The sequence below is a fragment of the Procambarus clarkii genome, chromosome 27, assembly GCF_040958095.1.
Source record: "Procambarus clarkii isolate CNS0578487 chromosome 27, FALCON_Pclarkii_2.0, whole genome shotgun sequence".
Lineage (NCBI taxonomy): Eukaryota > Metazoa > Arthropoda > Malacostraca > Decapoda > Cambaridae > Procambarus > Procambarus clarkii.
The window spans coordinates 16960249-16981963 of NC_091176.1; the positions used below are offsets into that span (position 1 = coordinate 16960249).

Here is a 21715-nt window from a genome sequence, read left to right on the forward strand (position 1 = left end):
GTTAAACACAAGACAAAGTTAGAGAAGATCCAGTGGTACGCCACCAGGCTCGTCCCGGAACTGAGAGGATTGAGCTACGAGGAAAGGCTAAAGGAGCTAAACCTCATATCCCTAGAAAACAAAAGAGCAAGGGGAGACATGATAACCACCTACAAAATTCTCAGAGGAATTGACAGGGTGGACAAAGACAAACTCTTCAGCACGGGTGGGACACGAACAAGGGAACACAGGTGGAAACTTAGTACCCAAATGAGCCACAGAGACGTTAGAAAGAATTTTTTTCAGTGTCAGAGTAGTTAATAAATGGAATGCACTAGGAAGAGATGTGGTGGAGGCTGACTCCATACACAGTTTCAAATGTAGATATGATAGAGCCCAGTAGGCTCAGTAATCTGTACACCACTTGATTGACAGTTGAGAGGCGGGACCAAAGAGCCAAAGCTCATCCCCTTGCAAGCACAATTAGGTGAGTACACACATACACGCACACGCACAAGCACACACCCGGGAGCCGGCGGCCGAGCAGACAGCACGCTGGCACGTGGTCCCGGGTTCAATCCCGGGCGCCGGCGAGAAACGATGGGCAGAGTTTGTATCATCCTATGCCCCCTGTTACCTAGCAGTAAATAGGTACCTGGGAGTTAGTCAGCTGTCACGGGCTGCTTCCTGGTGTGTGTGTGTGTGTGTGTGTGTGTGTGTGTGTGTGTGTGTGTGTGTGTGTGTGTGTGTGTGTGTGTGTGTGTGTGTGTGTGTTTGTGTGTGTGGAGTGGGGGAAAAAATAGTAGTAATAGAAACAGTTGATTGACAGTTGAGAGGCGGGACCAAAGAGCCAGAGCTCATCCCCTGCAAACACAACTATACGAGTACATAAACAGAGTGTATGTGTGTGTGTTTATTACATAAATAATAAAAGATACACACAACTTGTGTGTGTTTTTATCCAAAATAACTTTTAATCTGCAGCTTTTTTTCAATTTGCATGTGGCCAATTTGGGCACAAAAACGCAGGGACTCTAAATTAATGAGGCGGCCGCTCCTCACAGCCTGCTGTCCTCATGAGTATTCTTCATGAGTATTCGAATATTGTGGTTACAAGAGGAGGAAAACTCTCTTAATAAATATTATTTGTTTCTATATATATGTTTATCAACCCATCCTCCAAAAATGATAGTACTTATTGCAACTGTTGGTCGAACGTACAAAAGTAGACTGTTGTATAAAAAAAGTCTTATTTTGTATTATTGGAATCCTCGAAAATAGCATTCTAAAAATGGAACAGTAATTATACCTTTAAACTGGGTAAAATATAAGCCAAAATAATCAACTAGGCCTAATATCCTATACCTAAATAATCATCACTAGAACTAATGTGCGCCATCGTAGGCCTATGTTTGATCATATATATATATATATATATATATATATATATATATATATATATATATATATATATATATATATATATATATATATATATATATATATATATATATATATATATATATATATATATATATATATATATATATTGTTGTACAAAAAAAAATTTGTTTTGGTACAACAGTCCATTTTTTGTACGTTCAACTAACGGTTGGAATAAATATTCCCCGTTGCTATGCCTCCTTCCGGTGCTCCGTTGTCATGTCCCGTTGATGTACTTTTCGTACCCTGTTTCCTTAATTCTGTACCATTTACCTGTGCCAGTCTCGTACACCGTTTCCCTACTCAGTTTCGTGCCGTGTGTGTGTGTGTGTCCCTACCCATTTGCGTGTCTATTTCGTTACCCAGTTCTGAACCCTATTTCTCCACCCATTTCCATGCCGTTATTTGTTGCTAAGTTCTTGCCCCCCGTTTCAAGCCTACCCTTCCCATTAACGGTTCGTGTTTCTGTTCCTTACGCTCTTTATGTGCCAAATTTTCCCATGACGTTTACGTGGAATATTTCTTTATGCAGTTTATGTGGCTTGTTTTTGTGCACTATTTTCGTGTCTGATTAAGTATTCTGTGGCTGATACACAATTTCTTTGTTCCTCTTTTATGTACCTTTTCTGTGTAAATAAGTACCGTGCGCTAACCGATTGCTCCACTGGGGCTACTTTTTTAAGGTTATCGAATACTGTGACCGAGTACCATTACCGAGTTTCACTCACGAGTATTATTACCGATAATGTTGAACAGACCACACACTAGAAGTGAAGGGACGACGATATTTCGGTCCGTCCTGGACCAATCTCAAGTCGATTTCGTATGATGTATCCACTTGAGAATGGTCCAGGACGGACCGAAACGTCGTCGTCCCTTCACCTTCTAGTGTGTGGTCTGGTCAACATACTTTAGCCACGTTATTGTGACTCATCGCCTGCATTATTACCGAGTACCGTTACCGAATAACGCAACCGAGCACCGTTTCCGTGTGTCGTTTTCACCAACGTTATATCAATCAACGGTAATCTCCCGTGTTTTGCTCATCACTCTGAACGTCAAAGGAATAAATGATGACATTATCACCACAATTGAATACGACTAAAAAGGTATTTAGCCATTAATTATGTTGTTTATAAACCAAACAAATATCCGAATTAACAAAAATTCATATTTCGATAAATTCTAAATATTATTTTTGTTAGAGATGAAACGTTTGGTGATGGGGGAGAAAAACGAGTGGAAAACAATGGTTTTTTCAATCTCCATTTTAAGCCAATAGTGATTGTGATCACGAGTGGGTATTGGGCTGTTTTATGGATGTTATGCGTTCATGACACTCGTCACTGTTCTTCAATATAACACTATTGCACTGGGCGAGCAATAACAATAACAGGAACAACAACAATAATAACAATAATAATAATAATAATAATAATAATAATAATAATAATAATAATAATAATAATAATAAATTGTGATGAAGAATAATTGCAATATAAATAATATTAATAAAAGTTAACTCATATCAATAATAATCCTAATAAAATTGGCAACATTATTGATATTAAAAACACTAATATATATTCAAAAGTAAGCCTTTTGAATGCTTTATTTTTAACAGAGTAGTCTGTTAATTGAGGTGTAATGAACATATATATATAATGACAATGAAATATACTAGTAATTTGACAATGAAATATACTAATAAGTATTGTTATTGAATGATAATAATTCAATAATAATAACTGAAATAATCTAATAATATCAACTTTCTTATTACAGTGATCTAATATTACAGAAAATCTTTAAAATACAAGTATATAATATCCAATAATTTTTAGAATGCAATGACTGCATTTTGTAAGGTACCTGATTAGACTTACCGTCCTAGTTCCATTAAACCCTAAGCTGATTAATGAGCTAAATAGGAACAAATAAGAAATTAAACAATAAAAGACAAGATAAAGGAGACGGTAACTAATAAAGAACAAATGAAGGAGAAATTATTTAAAAAATAGTAGAGAAGGAAAATGAGAAATACAAGTAAAAGAACAAGCAGTAAAAGTAGTAAATCAGAGGAGGCAGAAATCTACAGCCATCTTATTACCTGGAGTAAAGTTGTCATTATTATTAATTATAATCAACTAATAGCCCAATCCACTCATAGGAAATGGAAGTGACGACGTTTCGACTCCTTCTAGACCCGTGTCGCGTCGAAACGTCGGGCTTCACATGGCTCCAGGACGGTTCGAAACGTTGTCCCTTCTCTTTCTAACCAAAAGTGCTGGTTGGGTTATTTATTTCCAGAGGACGGTATTGTCAGTCATGCTCTGTATAAACTATTAACATACAATATATTATATTGTTAAACCCAGCTTTCTAACGCTCCACTCCTTCCCGGCAGTATACCCTGACTATATTTTCCCTTAGTATATTCCTAGATTCTAACACCTAGAATCTAACATCCAGCATCTAACACCCAGCATCTCACTACTTAAGAACTCATGCCCATAGCTATCAGCTTAAACCCTACTAACATGTATCGACCAGCTTTCCATTTTCTATCAGTGATATACTCACTTGTATACCACTTTTGTATAGCTTAAACATACCTTCGTTACATATAATTTGTTTCATTATATATGTTTTTTTGTATGTTTAATACCCTGTCTAGATGCCATCTTCCTCTCAATCTCTGAGCTTTCCTTACAGGTGAGAGAATATCTCTCAGTGAGAGTATACCCCATGCACGCCTGCAAGCATATCTCAGTACCTATTTGAGCCTTCCCAAGTACCCATGATAGTATTCCCCGGTACCCATGACAAGTTTACCACAGAGAGTTACCCCATGACTTCATACCCAAAAGCCTACCCATGACTGTACACCCCAGTAAGCTACCCATTTCGACATACCTCTGTTCCCGTGACAGCATATATATCTCAGAACCTTCGTAACGGGCATACCCCAGTATACTCATGACAGTATATCCCCGGTACGAGTGATAGAGTAGAGCCTCCATCGTAAGGCCCTCCCTTCCTCCCTCCTCCCCAGTACATGCATACATACCTTGAAGAATATACCGAGGTAATACCGCTTGTCCCCCAGCTTCATGAGAGGCATTGTCCACCGCTCGGTAAACGACTCCTGCGGTCCACAGCTAGTGCCAGTACACGCTGTGGGGAGAGTGAGGGAGAGTGAGTGAGGGAGAGGGGAGAGTGAGTGAGGGGTGGTGGGGAGACATATGGGGATGTGGATATAATTCGTGAAGTAATAATAATAATAATAATAATAATAATAATAATAATATGTATCAATGATAATAAGTACTAATAGACACGTCCGTATGTTATATACAAATACATATATAATATATATATATATATATATATATATATATATATATATATATATATATATTATATATATATATATATATATATATATATATATATATATATATATATATATATATATATATATATATATATATATATATATATGTGTGGACCCCATAGCCTCGGAGAATAAAATTAGGAGTATTCAGAGAAGACCTTAATATTTTTTAGAACACTTTAATATTTTCATCTCCTTTCCAGTTGATTTCCTCTGAGATTAATATACAACACAGATACGACTGTATTTACGTGAACCGAGGGATATGAGACTCCTCTGCTAATTCGAGCGAAGAGATCTAGCGAATAGTTTAATACAAAGTTCTTTTCACTTCGATGCATATTAAATGATTCCTACAATCATCGAGGAGCTCTTCGTCCGAGGTACATTATTATACATTTTAAGTACGTCAATGTCATAGACTCTTAGTTTGTTCTAGCACCAGTTACAACTATTTATTCAGCTTGACAATGAGAAGCTTAGAAAAGACTCTCATTTGGCTCTCAGAGTACAAGGAATCAGAGTGCTGATGAAGGAACTTCCTACATGATTATAGTCCATGTATGTTTGGCTGGCACTCCTACTCTCGTCTCTCACTACTGAAAACGTGACCTTGACTGGTGAATGGTATTGTTTTGTCTGATATTGCTGATTTGTTTTCCACCACTTTCTCTAACTAGACCTTGGGGATTAAATATGTAACTAGGCCCAGGGACACATATATATATATACAGTTAGGTCATGGAACTCAAATTTGAAACTAAACATAGGAACGCAAACGTGTAACTGAAACTAGGAACACAAAGCTGGAATTAATCCTAGGGAAACAAATTTAAAACTAAGCCTAGAGATACAAATCTGCAACTAGGCTAGGTGACACATATCTGGACACATATACTTTAGCCTCGTTATTGTGACTCATCGCCTGCACATATATCTGGAATTACGGCTATGGATACAAATATGTTACTAAGTGTAGTGACACTTTAACCGTACTTTAACCGACATAACTTCAGTAATCTTTCATACTCAACTCTAAAGCGAGTGAGTTACAGTGCAATTAACCCAAACTTTCTGTACTGTAAATGCCTGTGGTTCTCTAACCATCATTCTCACGAAAAAGACATTAATGAAACCCACAAGAAAGTTATAAGAATATTATCATTTATAAATATAAAGACATTAATGGACCCACAAGAAAGTTATAATAATATTCTCATGTAAGAAGAGACGGCGGGTCAAATGGTGCCCTCCATACCTAACACTAGTTGTTTATCTTCCCAGGTACAATTACTCTTGACCAAAGGACTTCCATTTATAGTTACCATTATATATCAATTTAAATACCTTATAAAAATGGGTAATGAACCTAATGTCCTCACTGATCACTATGTGAGATTTAGATCGAACCTGACGCTCTCACTCATTTTATTCACAGTCCGAGTTGTTCTTCTACTTCAGGTATTGTTACATATGGAACAAAAGTGCCTCTAAACCCTCCAAATACACCAACACTTTCGCTGTTTTAAAGGGACTCAGACGCAGCATGGTTCGCCTTCACCAGCCGGAGGCCATCTCGACATTCCAATCACGTGGGACAAAGCCCGCCACAATTGCCTCTCAGCCTTCACCGTGCGCGCCAAAACAAACCCTTTTTGGCCTGCAGGCCGGACGTTGCACGCCCTATCCTGCTCTCTTGCTTTTTTCACTCCTTCTGGCTCTCGCAAGGTTACTCAACGAAGTTGCCTTGCACCAGCTTTTGCTGCAGGCATAAGCAAATTGTCTTGCTGGAGAGATTACAGGATAATTAAGCGAAATCCTTATGGTTAGGAGAACGGAAATTGGGTTGTACTTGTTGGCATCTCACCATCATAGGCGCCTGACAGCTGGGTGGACAGTGCTTCGGATTCGTAGTCCTGAGGTTCTGGGTTCGATCCCCGGTGGAGGCGGAGACAAATAGGCAAAATGTTTCTTTCACCCTAATGCCCCTGTTACCTAGCAGTAAATTGGCACCTGGGAGTTACACAGCTGCTACAGGCTGCTTCCTGGATGGGGAGGGAGGTGTAACGAAAAGGAGGCCTGGTCGAGGACCGGGCCGCGGGGACGCTAAGCCCCGAAATCACCTCAAGATAACCTCAAGAAGATCTCGCACAACTTCCTCTGGCAGTAGATAAATAATATATAATATATATAAATAATATATAAATTAATTCATTTTCACATAATTTACAAGACCCGAGTTTCGATTTATTGCATTTTATTGATTTTGATCAACACTTGATTTACTGAAAAAAAACATTCCAAAATCATCAGATGCTATCAATTATTTGAAATTGCACATTTCAAAGTATCTTAAAGAACAATAAATTTATGAAAATTTGCATTTCAATAATTTAATGTTGACTACAGAATGATTCTTGTTGTTTAAGATTCGCTACCTGGAACACAAAGTTCCAAGTAGCACGGGCTATGGTGAGCCCGCAGGTACAGAATGAATCCTGGTCAGTACTAGGAGGAGAACCTGTGGGGCCGGCGACCCAGAGTACAGTTAGTCCTGCCGCTGATCCTGTGACGCCTCTGGAGCCTTTGTAAAGGTCAGTCTCGCACGCTGCGTAATATATATATATATAAATATAAACATGTATAATGTTCATTTACGTTCAACAGCAGGGTTAAGGCTGAGCCCTTTACCGGTGCTGTCCTGTACCTATAGGCTCCAAAGGTATATATATATATATATATATATATATATATATATATATATATATATATATATATATATATATATATAAATATATATATATATATATATATATATATATATATATATATATATATATATATATATATATATATATATATATATGTCTATATGCGTCTAAAGGTCACCTACTTTGCTAACAATCGAACACTTGGTATCCAGGTTAGAGGGAAAATGTATCGTACAGCATTAACGAATATTGGCATACTTGCCTCCTCTGCTTGTCTTACAAACGCTAGTGATTGTGTTCACATTAAGGCGAAAGAAACGAAGAGAACTATCGCATCAGGACCAAAAAATTGCAATTGAGAGCGGGTGTGGCCGCTCAGGTGGTGGGCGGGAGCTGCAAGAATGCACCCCTCAGGACAGGTCGAGGTATTTCCCTTCGGCGCTGCTCACCTTGACGGCTTCTGGCCTAGTCTGGCTGAACATGTTGACGGCCGGTCTCTATGCTAACCTGATTAGCTAAATTACATTTGTTTTGGTGGGGGGGTCCAGTTGCTGAGCTCATTATGTACCTCTGTAATCTTTTCCAGTATCGCTGAAAAATTTCATACTGATGGAATTTATCAAGCTACTTTTTTTGGAGAAGCTGTCCTCCTCCTCCTCCTCTTCTTTTTCTTCTGCTCTCTTCCCTTCTTCCTCTCTTACGTTCCTTTCCCTTCTTCCTGCCTCCTACTTACCCCTTTCCCTCCCCTCCCACTCCCTTTAATCTTTAAACAAAATTTAAATCTTAATTTAAATTTTTAATCTTAATATAAAGATTTAAGGAAATTTAATAAAATTAAAAAGCACTGAAACATCTATGTGGGTCTTTCTGAAAATATATTATTACGATCCCCAAAAACTCTAAGGAAAACACACCAAATATTTCGCACTTGACTCCATGAAAATCACATGGGAGAGAGGGGGTGTCTATAAAGGCTTGTAATGATTAAGGCATTCATCTTAGGCCTACCCTGACCAGCCTAAATCATTCCCAGTATGTCCATAGTTGGAGACCAGACGCTTGGGGCTAGTCTCACTCAAACTTACAAGGGAAAATGGTCTGGGTTACACGACGGACATAGGCTGGTCAGGGTAACATTAAGTTAAATGCTTTAAGGAACATTAGCATTAATAAACATCCCTAGGACATTTTCATGGCGTTGAGTATGAAATATGTGGTGTGAATAACGTGGAGTTGCTACTGAAATGAAACAAGAATGTATTAAGGGAAGAGAAGAAGATATAAAGAAAGCTACTTAGAAACCCCAAACATTTATTTCAGTGCTTCTTGAGGGAAGGGGGGGGGGGGAGGACGCAAGGGAGGAAAGAGGAAGGAGATGGAAGGAGAGTGAGATAGCTGGATAGAGACATAGCTAGAGAGATAGCGAGATATGGGAGGAAGATGGGTTTGGTATGGCAGCCACTTATTCAAGGATAGCCTGAGTGTGGGGTTGGGGTCGACCGTAGGGAGGACAAACACAGCCTGGCCGCGGATTGTCGAGTCTGCTTTTACCTACTGCTATGTAATTTTTAGTAGTTGTTCTCATATATATATTACACATTTCGTCTGTTATCTCTAAGTCTCTGTCCGTTTCGCCTTTCTAGTCCTCTCCCCAGCCCACTCTTCCCTTCCCTCGCCGCTCTCTCTCTCCCTTCCCTTGCACCTCTCCCCCATCCATCGCCCGCTCTCGCCCTCCCTCCCATCCATTGAACTGGTCGTGACGAAGATGGTTGAGTGTAAGGTCGAGTGAAGGGATGAAAGTGAAGGTTGCGCGTGGCTTCACTCGGGGGTAGAGGAGCAGACGTAATGGGTGCAGGAATGGGTGCACGAACAGGTGTGATGGGTGACTCGAGTTTTTGAGCAGGCATGAGTGACAAGTGTCTCCTCTCCAAGGCTGAGACACACGTGTACTTTCCAAAGGTTAATACATACGCCTCCTTTCCAAGGATGAGACACAGGTCTCCTCTCCATGGCCAGATTCGAGTTACCAATCACAGTCACCACAAAAGCAAATCTGAAGTGTTTATATTTTTTTAACCGAATTGCCTGCACTTAACTATAATTAAGAATATAAGTCACTCAAAAAAAGTGTGTCAGATAATATTAAGGCAATTAAATGAGCTGGAAATCGTATCTGTGGATTCTCCGAAGATGTTATATTTCTCTATTTACATCTTGATTTTATTTTTGCCTGCCGTTCGAGCCCAGCCTTCTTTGGCTCAGCCTAACAGCCAACGTTTCTGCTCCATGAGAGCGTGAATAAAAGCTTCGAGTGAACATCTTATAGGGGTCAGGGGGAATTGATTACAGTCTCGTCCTGGTGAATGAAGCAGCTTGGCCATTTTCGACTTTCGAATTGACACATATGGACGAACGGAAATCTGCAAGAGAACGAAGTAATAGGGTCTGATTTAGTAGCTTGAGTTATGTATGCAAAGTGAGGTGCAAGAAATTTGATCTTTTCTGCAACATTGGTGGTTACGGTGCCACAATATTTACTAGGTAGAGGTAAGGAGTTCCATAATGTAAGCCTTTACAGACCTCTTATTCTGCACCATCAACCTTTACTGCCCAAGCATTCGACCTGATTATTGGTTTCTTATCTTCTCTTTCCACCTATCAATTGTCTGTTTATGTCTTCTGCTCATTTTCCTCTCTTGCCTTGGTGAGCAGATGAGAGATGGCTCCTCTCAGGTTGTCTCTTGGTCACTGGTATCATTAAGGACATTTTGTGGTCAAGAACATGAATACGCAATTCTATATTGCTCGTTTCGTATTTTGTTAATTTTATAGCTCGTAACAGCTGTAGCAGCTGTCTTGACAATCAGGAAAAACCTATTCATTCCCACCAGTGACAATCACTACATTCATCCACCGCTTTTCATGAAATCTGTTTGGCAGCAGAGTTGTCATAACTGCTCAGTTACACGATGACCCCCAAGTGTGTCGTCCTCGGCCGCGCGATGAGCCTCGACCCTCTGTCGGGACACAATAACACTGTTTACCACAGCGTTACCCTCGGCAGTAGCCACCGAAGTCACCGCCAGGGCTCATGTGAGAGACTGGAGTTCTCCCAGGAATATACAAACCCCATTTTACGTGTCTAAGAGATGACCACGAGAGAATCAATAGATCTGTACTCCAAGGAAAGAGAAAATATTAAACTCCAATAGTTGCAGGCGTTTAACTTAAGCAGTAACGTAATTTGCATTACCCAATTGTTGAAGACAGGAAGTCACTTATGTTCATCGAGGATTTCCCTGTACCAAAACTTTACTATCCACAGGATATGACCAACAACAATAGGCCCCAAGTATCTATTTACTGATAGGAGGATAGAAATAGCGGGCGTTACCCAGGTGATAACTAATCCTACCCAGATTGTGACCGAAAGCAGTCGACAATCCACCAATGTACATATATATATATACTACTGAGTAAACAAACATATCGGGTGCAAGGAAACGTGCCCAAATGTCTCACCGTTCCAGCCCTGGAAACAAAACTAGGAACAAATTGGGATGACAGGAAGATATGATGCTAGAAAGGCCCTGAGACCGCTGGTAAGGATAGGGTAAGCCAGAATTATCACCCTTGACAAAGACGAACATAAACTATCGCTCAGCCGTGAGAGCAAGTCTGATGCCGCATGACAGATTGGGTAAGCGTTAGACCCCCAAGACTTTAATTCCGAGGCATCAGCTGAAAAGCCTAGGTGACAATTCACTTAAAAATTATAGCCAAAAGCAACAGTTTTTCCTTCCAAACGAGAAGGTAAAGATATCGCTCCAAGTCTGGGAATATTGTTGATTGAGTTGCCAAATATAGCAACAATTTCAGTTTGGAAATGCTTTTAACTGTTGACGATGTATTATGCCTCACTGAATTAATAACCAAATATCCAAAAGGAAATGAGCTGCGAGGGGAGCATTGTTCAGATTGTGTGAGAGGGAATAGCTTTGGTAGGTGTGAGGGGAAATGAGAGAGAAGAAGAAGTGTTGTAACTGGAAGGTGATGGAATGTGCAGCTTACATCAGAGAGAGAGAGAGAGAGAGAGAGAGAGAGAGAGAGAGAGAGAGAGAGAGAGAGAGAGAGAGAGAGAGAGAGAGAGAGAGAGACTGGACGTGCTGGAGTGTTTCACATTGAGTTACAAGGTTTTCCAATATTTTGTCTCCCGTGGTCCATTTTTTGGGTGAGTGGAGGGGCGACGCGTTTGAAGCAGAAAAATTCCATGATTGATGTTTCTATATATATATATATATATATATATATATATATATATATATATATATATATATATATATATATATATAGGGAGTACCACCTCTGGCTGGAAGAAGGGGGGGGGGGGACCCATAGCCTCGGAGGAAACCACACATAACGCATTGGAGGGAATGTTTAGGTCCCCTCCAATACAGTTTCTGTGTGCTTTTCTCCTACCACCCCCTTCCTTTTTTTTCTTTTTTTTTTGCTTTATTGTGTATTTAAAATTTATGTATATATATATATATATATATATATATATATATATATATATATATATATATATATATATATATATATATATATATATATATATATATATATATATGTCGTACCTAGTAGCCAGAACTCACTTTTTGGCCTACTATGCAAGGCCCGATTTGCCTAATAAGCCAACTTTTCCTGAATTAATATATTTTTTCTAATTTTTTTCTTATGAAATGATAAAGCTACCCATTTCATTATGTATGAGGTCAATTTTTTTTATTGGAGTTAAAATTAACGTAGATATATGACCGAACCTAACCAACCCTACCTAACCTAACCTAACCTATCTTTATAGGTTAGGTTTGGTTAGGTAGCCGAAAAAGTTAGGTTAGGTTAGGTTAGGTAGGTTAGGTAGTCGAAAAACAATTAATTCATGAAAACTTGGCTTATTAGGCAAAACGGGCCTTGAATAGTAGGCTGAGAAGTCCGTTCTGGCTACTAGGTACGACATATATATATATATATATATATATATATATATATATATATATATATATATATATATATATATATATATATATATATATATATATATATATATATACATAGATCCGGGGTGATCCTGGACGGCATGGGTTCGAATCCTGGCCAGGTCAAAGAGTTCTTAGTGATATATGGCTTGCGCGTTCATGCAGCTTTCTCACATACATATATATATATATATATATATATATATATATACAGACAGAGTAAACACTATATGTGGTACCCGGTGTTGCTCGGGTCAACCCGGTCTCTATGTCTGTCTTTTGTAACTCTTTGTGATAATCTTTATCCTTTTGTTGATGCTGACTGTAAATCGCTCAGTATGTCTGAATGTTTTCTTTATTCTCTCTCTCTTATTCTCTCTCTCTCTCTCTCTCTCTCTCTCTCTCTCTCTCTCTCTCTCTCTCTCTCTGTTTTTCTCTCCCTCTTTCTCTCTTATTTCTTCCGCCCCCTATCCTCCTCTCTTACCCTCTCCTCCCCAATCCCAGCCTTTCCTCCTTTTTCCTCCCCTTTCAGAACATCATCCATCTCCCCACTTTCCTCCCATATCCCACTGTTTTACCTCCTCTACCCTCTCCTCCCTTTATCCTGATATCCCACTATACACCTATCTCGTCCTCCCTTCCCAAGTCCTTCCCTTGCTCTTCTTCTGAAAATTAAATACTACGTCACCGGAACCTATTAAAACTCTACGGAGACTAAATCCCAGATTTCAGTCTTCATGAATATCACAGGAATTTGCTATATATAGCTGCTGATGTATCTTAAAGGATGACCCTGTGATGACCTCAACTGACCAATGTCATTTACATGTAATTTTATTCCTAATAAACAGCTGAATTCTTTTCCAAAATACTTATTTTCAGATGTTTAATCGGACTGGCTGCTTTGGGGATTTTTTTTTAAATATGATTTTCAAAATTGAAGGTAAACGTTTTTATTCAGCATTTCAAAACGTTATTTTTTTAATAACGAGACACAAAGGAATTATTTACAGAGCCGTACCATGGCCGTTCCTCAAATCATTGACAGTTCTCTGCAATTGCTGTTTTCCAACAGTTGCACATTCATCCCTTTATACACGGAGAGAGAGAGAGAGAGAGAGAGAGAGAGAGAGAGAGAGAGAGAGAGAGAGAGAGAGAGAGAGAGAGAGAGAGAGAGAGAGAGAGAGAGAGAAGAGAGAGAGAGAGAGAGAGAGAGAGAGAGAGAGAGAGAGAGAGAGAGAGAGAGAGAGAGAGAGAGAGAGAGAGAGAGAGAGAGAGGAGAGAGAGAGATAGAGAGAGACGCAACTATTTCAACACAAGCTCTACCCCTTTGTTTGAGGTGGGATGAGCCAATACATCATGGGATATATTCTACAAGATATCTAAGCCAACCCGTCTTCAAGCCTGTCCAAGATACTGCCGACGACACGTCCTTCCTCAGAGTATGCACTTCCAAGATGCCATCTCATTTACTTTTCCCGCACACTGGATCTTCTCGCAGCATCAGTGGCATCTCACACACACTGATGCAAATCACAGCTGCAACAGGTGACTTGTATGGCAGCGGTTGCCAAGTGCAACGGACAGGTAACTGGCTCCCACAGCAATCAGAGAATACCAATTGTCTGATGCTTTCTAAACTCTCTCCCTCCTTCCTTCTCTCTCTCTCTCTCTCTCTCCCTCTCTCTCTCTCTCTCTCTCTCTCTCTCTCTCTCTCTCTCTCTCTCTCTCTCTCTCTCTCTCTCTCTCTCTCTCTCTCTCTCTCTCTCTCACACATGAGACCCTTCGTGTAATCGGCTGACTAGATTTCACGCCCTTGAATGTGTTGAACAAACATGTTGGAATGCGAGTCAGCTTGGGATCGAGTGACCGCTGATGAAGTGACGTTCTCTCCTCACACAAACACTACAAATGAAGTTCCACAGGATTAGAGAAGTGAGTTACTTCCCATATGTTTCTACGACATACGATCAGTTGTTCTCGTACCTCCAGAGAGGAAGGAGAAACGAGATGAGAATTGGGGTCAGATCTGGTGACCTTGTCGGCCGGGCCCCTGGTGAGAGGTTGGCTCGGTAATGGTGGTATTGGAGGAGTGGGTTGAAGAGGGTGTGAAGGGGAGAGGCCGTGGTGGAGGATGAGGAGAAAGAGAAGCAGGAGAAGAGGGCGGCAGTGGGGCTCAGGAAGGCTGAGGAAGAGCAAGAGAAGCCTGTAGTGAAAATGGAGGAGAGAAATAAACGTCGATATCGCAGCATGAAGAGACAAACGTGACGGAAGAGGATGGAGATGGAGCTGAACAAGGATGAGGCATAAAGGATTGAATTTTAAAGATGCCTCACGGGAGGCATTCCGACCTATCTCAGGACTCAGGGGCAATTGAGCAGAATACGAGAGAACAATCGGGGAAAGAAATGAGGTAGTAACAGAGCTGGAAATTGGGTTGTAAGAGATTGGAAGACCAGATAACATAAGATTTTATGATCTGCCTCGACGCAGTCTCCAGGAAAATAAAAATAACATTGCTATTCATGAATATTGTAAGATTTCTGTCACAACGCATCGTGTAAGAATTATTTATTTGCTTGAAACCAGGCAAACATATGTGGAGAAAATTGAACTGAATGTAGTTACAAATATGTGAAGAACAATAAACAGGCAAACTAGCTGTAGTACTATAGTAAAATAGGTAATAACATGAACAAAACTTATGTAGCCACAGGTAAATAAAGGTGGTAATATTAGAGTTACAAAGTGGCGAGAAGTAAAGCAGTAGTCTAAGAGCAAATTGGGCAATAATTATGTAGATAAATGGAGTGAAAAAGTGGTTTTTCTTTCGTCTTCAGACTGATTGTTTAAATACTTGATAATTCCAAACGTCCCGATTAAGACTCTCGCCTGATGACAGGCTAAGTGTTGTGTGAACAAATCCACAAGGGCCGTGACGAGGATTCGAATCGGACGTAGGTTCGAACCCTCGTCACGGCCCTTGTGGATTTGTTCATTTGATGCATCACGCTATTGTGATTTCTGTGTGTCTAAGTGTTGTACCTCTGTACCACCACACACAGCGTGACGTGGTGGTACAGAGGTACATCACTCAGCTCTACATCACGCGGGATGAGGTCTACTCCCCGCCTAGGACTAGACCTCAAACTTCTAGACCAGACTAGACTTCTTGCGTAAAGAAGGTTTAAGCATTTAGCTCAGAATGTATTTAATATGTTCAACTATATATATATATATATATATATATATATATATATATATATATATATATATATATATATATATATATATATATATATATATATATATATATATATATATATATATATATATATATATATATATATATATATATATATATATAAACACCTTGAATTATGGTCTTCTCCCCCAAAAGCAACATTACCACTGTAAACAATGACTCCTCAAGGATTCGAACCTAGGCGGCCGGGGTCTTCCCCAAAGACTGTCGTTTATTGTAACCACAACACCAGCGATTGCCAATATTGTTATTAGATGGCCGTGAGACCCACTCCCAGCCCCATTCTCTCTCCCTCACTGCACGAAGCTAATAATAATATTATGGACAAATCCCATTGTTACAAAACATGAAATTGGTGATAAGAGACGGGGGGAGAGGATAAGAGCAACGAGGGTGCGAGGAAGGGGAGAGTTGATGAGATAAGAGAAAAGAGGGGAGAAGGGAGGGGCTTCAGAGAACGGGACATATGAAAAAGGAAGGGAAGAAGGGAAGGAGAAGTTAAATAGGAGGGGGTTTAAGGAAGTGTGAGACGGATGAGACCCAGGAAAGAAGAAAAGGAAGGTGAGAGAGGTATAACCTGAGGAAGAGGGAAGGTAGATGTATATGTAGTTTAACTTTTATTGATTTTATTGAGTTTTGAGGTAAGATGCACAGCCATTATGATCCACACTGCACTTCCCTCTCCCTTCACGACTCTATACCCTCACAGCCTTCTTCCCTCACACTCCTAAGGTAAGGGTGATAAAGGTGGACAATAAGGGTTGAGGGAGGACAGGGAGGAAGGTAAAGAAGGTAAAGAGATAGAAGCAGGTAGGAGCAGAAGAAGATACTAAACCATTACGACAGTGAAAGAAAGGGGAGAGACAGGAAGCCAAGAGAATGGGAATAAATGAAGAAATGTGATAAATGTGGATGATTCAAGGGACTAGAGGAGAGCAAAAGTGAGAGGGATGCAGGATAGTCCCATACATAAGGGAGCAGCGCCCCCAGGTGAAACGACCTGCCTGGACTATCCCGCGCCCTTAACAAGTCGTGACCTTTATCAAGAGTTTATTCGACGACATTGATAGTGTACGAGGCCCGTCAAGCTAATCAGACGCGCCCAGTTAACGTCACGAGGTTTCGTCTGACCAATAGAAAGCTTCTGATGGCCCATCCTTAGTATCCAAAGAGAGAAGAGATGTCACTGACGTCACGATCAACCAATAATCATTGAGTACACACACACACACACATGACATGATGTGGGAGGTTAGGGGAGACATGATCACTATGTACAAAATTCTCAGAGGGATTGACAAGGTAGCTAAGGATAAACTATTTAACTCGGGTGGGACGCGAACAAGGGGACACAGAAGGAAACTGAGTACCCAAATGAGCCACAGGGACGTTAAAAAAAACTTTTTCAGTGTCAGAGTTGTTAACAGGTGGAATGCATTAGGCAGTGATGTGGTGGAGGCTGACTCCATATTCAGTTTCAAGTGTAGATATGATAGAGCCCAGTAGGCTCAGGAACCTGTACACCAGTTGATTGACAGTTGAGAGGCGGGACCAAAGCGCCAGAAGTCAACCACCGCAAGCACAACTAGGTGAATATGCTGTCATTTTCAAATGTTTAATTGTGGGTTATTTTTTTTTTTTAATATATTTTGTAAACCCTTTTATAATTAACTTCTAAAGCATATACTAACAAAAGGTGAAAAATTAGTGGTGGCATATTAGAGGTGTATATATATATATATATATATATATATATATATATATATATATATATATATATATATATATATATATATATAAAACGTTCAGTTGACCAATCAGAAAGCATCAAAGTGAGCTTGACTACACATGTACTGTAGCCCTGAAGTACAAGGTAAACTGGGTGTTGACTTTCAAATGATCTTTGATTGAAAGTTACGAAACCTGCTACAGGAGAGGAGGGGACACAGAGGACGAGATCAGGAATAGGAAGAAGAGAAAAGGAATGAAAATAAGGAGGAGCTAAACAAGAGGAGCTAAACAAAACAAACTAAAGCCAGACGAATATGATTTTTTATGGATTAATTAAAATCATGATCAGCAACAATGCAAAGAAAACAATAAAGGAAGACATCGAGGACTAAAGAGTGGGAAGAAGGAAGCCAACACTAGCAAGGTGGGCAAAAAAGTGGTATGCTGCTGGCAAGAAAGTATACCTTTCATACATAACAGGAACTGAATATATGTGTATATATACTCTCTCTCTCTCTCTCTCTCTCTCTCTCTCTCTCTCTCTCTCTCTCTCTCTCTCTCTCTCTCTCTCTCTCTCTCTCTCTCTCTCTCTTTAGTATATGTATATATGTATATATGCATATATATATATAGATATTATAGTATATATAGCAATCACTGTTCGAAAAGCTCCTTTTTGAACAGCCGTTGAAATTTTTAGATAACAACTAGCACGGTACTCAAGTCCTTATCTCCTTACCATTAAGCAAGAACGCCAAGAAAAACAATAGCACGACTTAGTGTTCCATCACAATAATGCTGAGGTACAATTACAGTACAGTTACAGTAACGAGGAGGTAAAAATACACAAAAAAATAAAAAACATGAGGCATTGAAGAAGACGGAGGCTGAGGTTGGGAAGAAGAAAACGGGATGTGTGACGTGAAGGCAGCTAGAAAATGGGGGCTTGAGGTGGGGGGGGGGGTAAACTCAAACAAAGGGTGGGGACTGTTACTCCCAATATGGCCGACCAAGGGCGACCACATTTTACGAATGCTGGCGTTCCGAACAACGGTTTTCTGGGGTGTGAAAAATGAGGCGGACATGTATACGCACATCTACTCATCTAATTCCGCTGTACAAATCTCCGGAGCGTCCCTCTATCTGGACTGCTGACTGCATCTTCGAAACGACATGTCTGCTTTGGAGATGTTTAAGGAAGAGTGACATAAACTCATCCCGTAACTAAATCAATACCCGGTACCAGCAATGGATGAGGCCTACCAGTCTAACACCACACTTCAAACCAGACATGAGAGGTTTTTAAAAATATTGAACGAATTGAATGGTATTAATCCAGACAACTTGTTTATAAGGTTCAATGTGTCATACAGAAGAGGCAACAGCTTCAAGCTTAACACGCCACAGTGTTGAACAGAAAACAGGAGACGGTTCGCCCATTCATTGAGTAATAAACGTATGGAATAGCGTACCAATTGCAGCTGTAAATTCCAAGACAATTCTTGAGATTCAGCTTCAAAAAGTCTTCAGCAACAATGAGGGGAGGGGGGTGGGGAGACATGCAACCAGCAGCCGGCTTCCTGTCCTTGTCGAGGCCACTTGAGATAGAAGCCCTTAGACAAATTCATGTAAATTAAGCACAAAGTATGACAAAAAAAGTTAGTGTATTGTGTATCCATGTATTCTGAGGTTGGTCGTAGAAAAGATCATTACAAGACCTTATATGGACGTATGTCTCGTAGATGCCCCTCAGGCAAATCCATGATATAAACATATACACATTCAATATAAATATGCCTTAATACATACTTTACATGTGTCTTTATCCAGAGACGTAATCTTATCCTTTACATGCTCAGATATGGCTCACATTATGAATTATAGGGAAAGTGCGGCACAGAGTTTAGAAGGCAGATTCAGGGAGCAGAAACTCGTATCGTAGTAACCAGATTAAACATGGGACCTCATATGGCTCACACACACACAAACTCTGAGGTTTCTGGAGTCAGAACTGCCTTCAAGACCCTGTGTAAGGAATCATTCAAAACCTTGTACACCACATTTGTAAAGCCAATCCTGGAGTATGCGGCCCCAGCATGGAGCCTGTACCTTGTCAAACACAAGATGAAGATGGAAAAAGTTCAGAGGTATGCCACTTGGCTAGTCCCAGAACTAAGAGGCATGAGTTATAAGGACAGGCTGTGTGAACTGCACCTCATGTCTCTGGAAGACAGAAAAGCTCGAGGAGACATGATCACCAGATAGAAAATTCTCAGGGAAATTGACAGGGTAGGCAAGGATGGATTATTTAACACGAGTGGTACACGCACAAGAGGACACAGGTGAAAACTGAGTGCCCAAATGAGTCACAGAACCATTAGAAAGAACTTTTTCTGTGTCAGAGTAGTTAACAGATGGAATGCACTAGGAAGTGATGTGGTGGAGGCTGACTCCATACACAGTTTCATATATAGATATGATAGAGCTCGAGACGCTCCGGAATCTGTACACCTTATGATTGACAGTTGAGTGGCGGGACCAAAGAGCCAGAGCTCAACCCCTGCAAGCACAACTAGGTGAGTGTACACACACACACACACACACACACACACACACACACACACACACACACACACACACACACACACACACACACACACACACACACACACATAAATAAAGAACACAATAAGGAGACTGTGCTACGTGACACAACACCCTTTATCATCATGCGGTGAATAAAACAGAACAGACCAACAAACAGCCCACATAACAGCCCAGAGCCTTGAGGAAATACAAATATTAGACCAGAATAAAGCTCCAAATACGGTACTTGAATAACTTGAGAGCTCTTAAGTCAAAATGTCAAAATTTTGAATTTTACAATTTTAACAATTAACAATTTTACATAACAATTTTAAATTTACATTTTTTATTTTAAATTTACTTTTAAATTTACAAGGACGCTGGTGTGTTTTTCCCCTATATAACCTAGTCATAATTCAGTGAAGAGTTACTATGATTTAGACTTATCTCAGAAAGCTCCGGAAAGGCTCATTATGCGACTGAAAAATTAATATATAATAAAATGAGTCCCAGTGAAAGTGCATATGAAATATACTATAAAAGAGTATGTCTGTCTGTTCAAAGTTGGAGGCCACATGTTTGGGAGGATAGCCTTACCCAAATTTGTAGAGGGGATGGTCTGGGGTACGGGACGGACATAGGCTGCTCGGGAAGGTCTAAGATAAATAATTGAAGAAATATTATTATTTATTCACCCCTCTAGCACCCACCCAACTGTTGCATTCAATTCTGGTCGTGAGAAATATTCGTTCAGATGCCCGAAGATTTTTCCGTTATCAAAAAAATTATTACTCTAACCCCTTAAATTACTTTCATTTCTCCATAATATTATATTCCTGAAGGCTATCTAGGTACTCCTGAAGGTTATCTAGGGACTCCTGAAGGCTATCTAGGATTTTCTGGAGGCTATCTAGGGATGAGTGGTCAACAGGCTTTCCAGGTTCGGTGATTTCTTCTCGTAGTTACCTCCTTACGTGAGCGGGGAATGTTTGATAGAGCTGTTGTTGTTGTTGTTTTAGATTTAGCTACTCAGAACGAAATGTCCATGTAGCACGGGCTATGGTGAGCCCGTAGGTTTTGATAGAGCTTCTAGATTGAGGCTTTAAAGAGACGGGCGAGGCTTTAGAGTCAGGTGTTAAGGAGAGATGTGTGAGGCTCACGAGCGAGGTGTTAAGGAGAGGAGACACAGGATGCACGTCCAACCTTCACCAAGCTTACGGTGGCGCCCAAGGACAACGGGCAGAGGGACAGGCTGGTCACGGGGGTGGTGTGGGCGTGGCTGGACACGGAGGTGGTGTGGGCGTGGCGGAATACGGGGTGGGGGGGTGTGGGCGTTGCGGAACACGGGGGTGGTGTGGGCGTGGCTGAACATGGAGGTGGCGTGGCTGAACATGGAGGTGGCGTGGCTGAACATGGAGGTGGCGTGGGCGTGGTGGAACACGAGGGAGGTGTGGGCGTGGCGGAACACGGGGGAGGTGTGGGCGTGGTAGAACACGGGGGAGGGGTGGGCGTGGCGGAACACGGGGGTGGTGTGGGCGTGGCGGAACACGGGGGAGGTGTGGGC

The 21715-nt window shown here is 40.5% G+C and overlaps 1 protein-coding gene across 2 annotated transcripts in view; it reads right to left on the reverse strand.

The window, feature by feature from the left end:
- The window catches only part of LOC123747495 (mannose-binding protein C), a 69718-nt gene that overhangs the window by 18292 nt on the left and 29711 nt on the right, over positions 1–21715 (reverse strand). For both annotated transcript variants that reach the window (XM_069332389.1, XM_069332388.1), the window contains exon 3: positions 4493–4599. In XM_069332389.1, coding sequence (XP_069188490.1) covers positions 4493–4599 — 107 coding nt within the window. The remainder of the gene's footprint in view (positions 1–4492; positions 4600–21715) is intronic.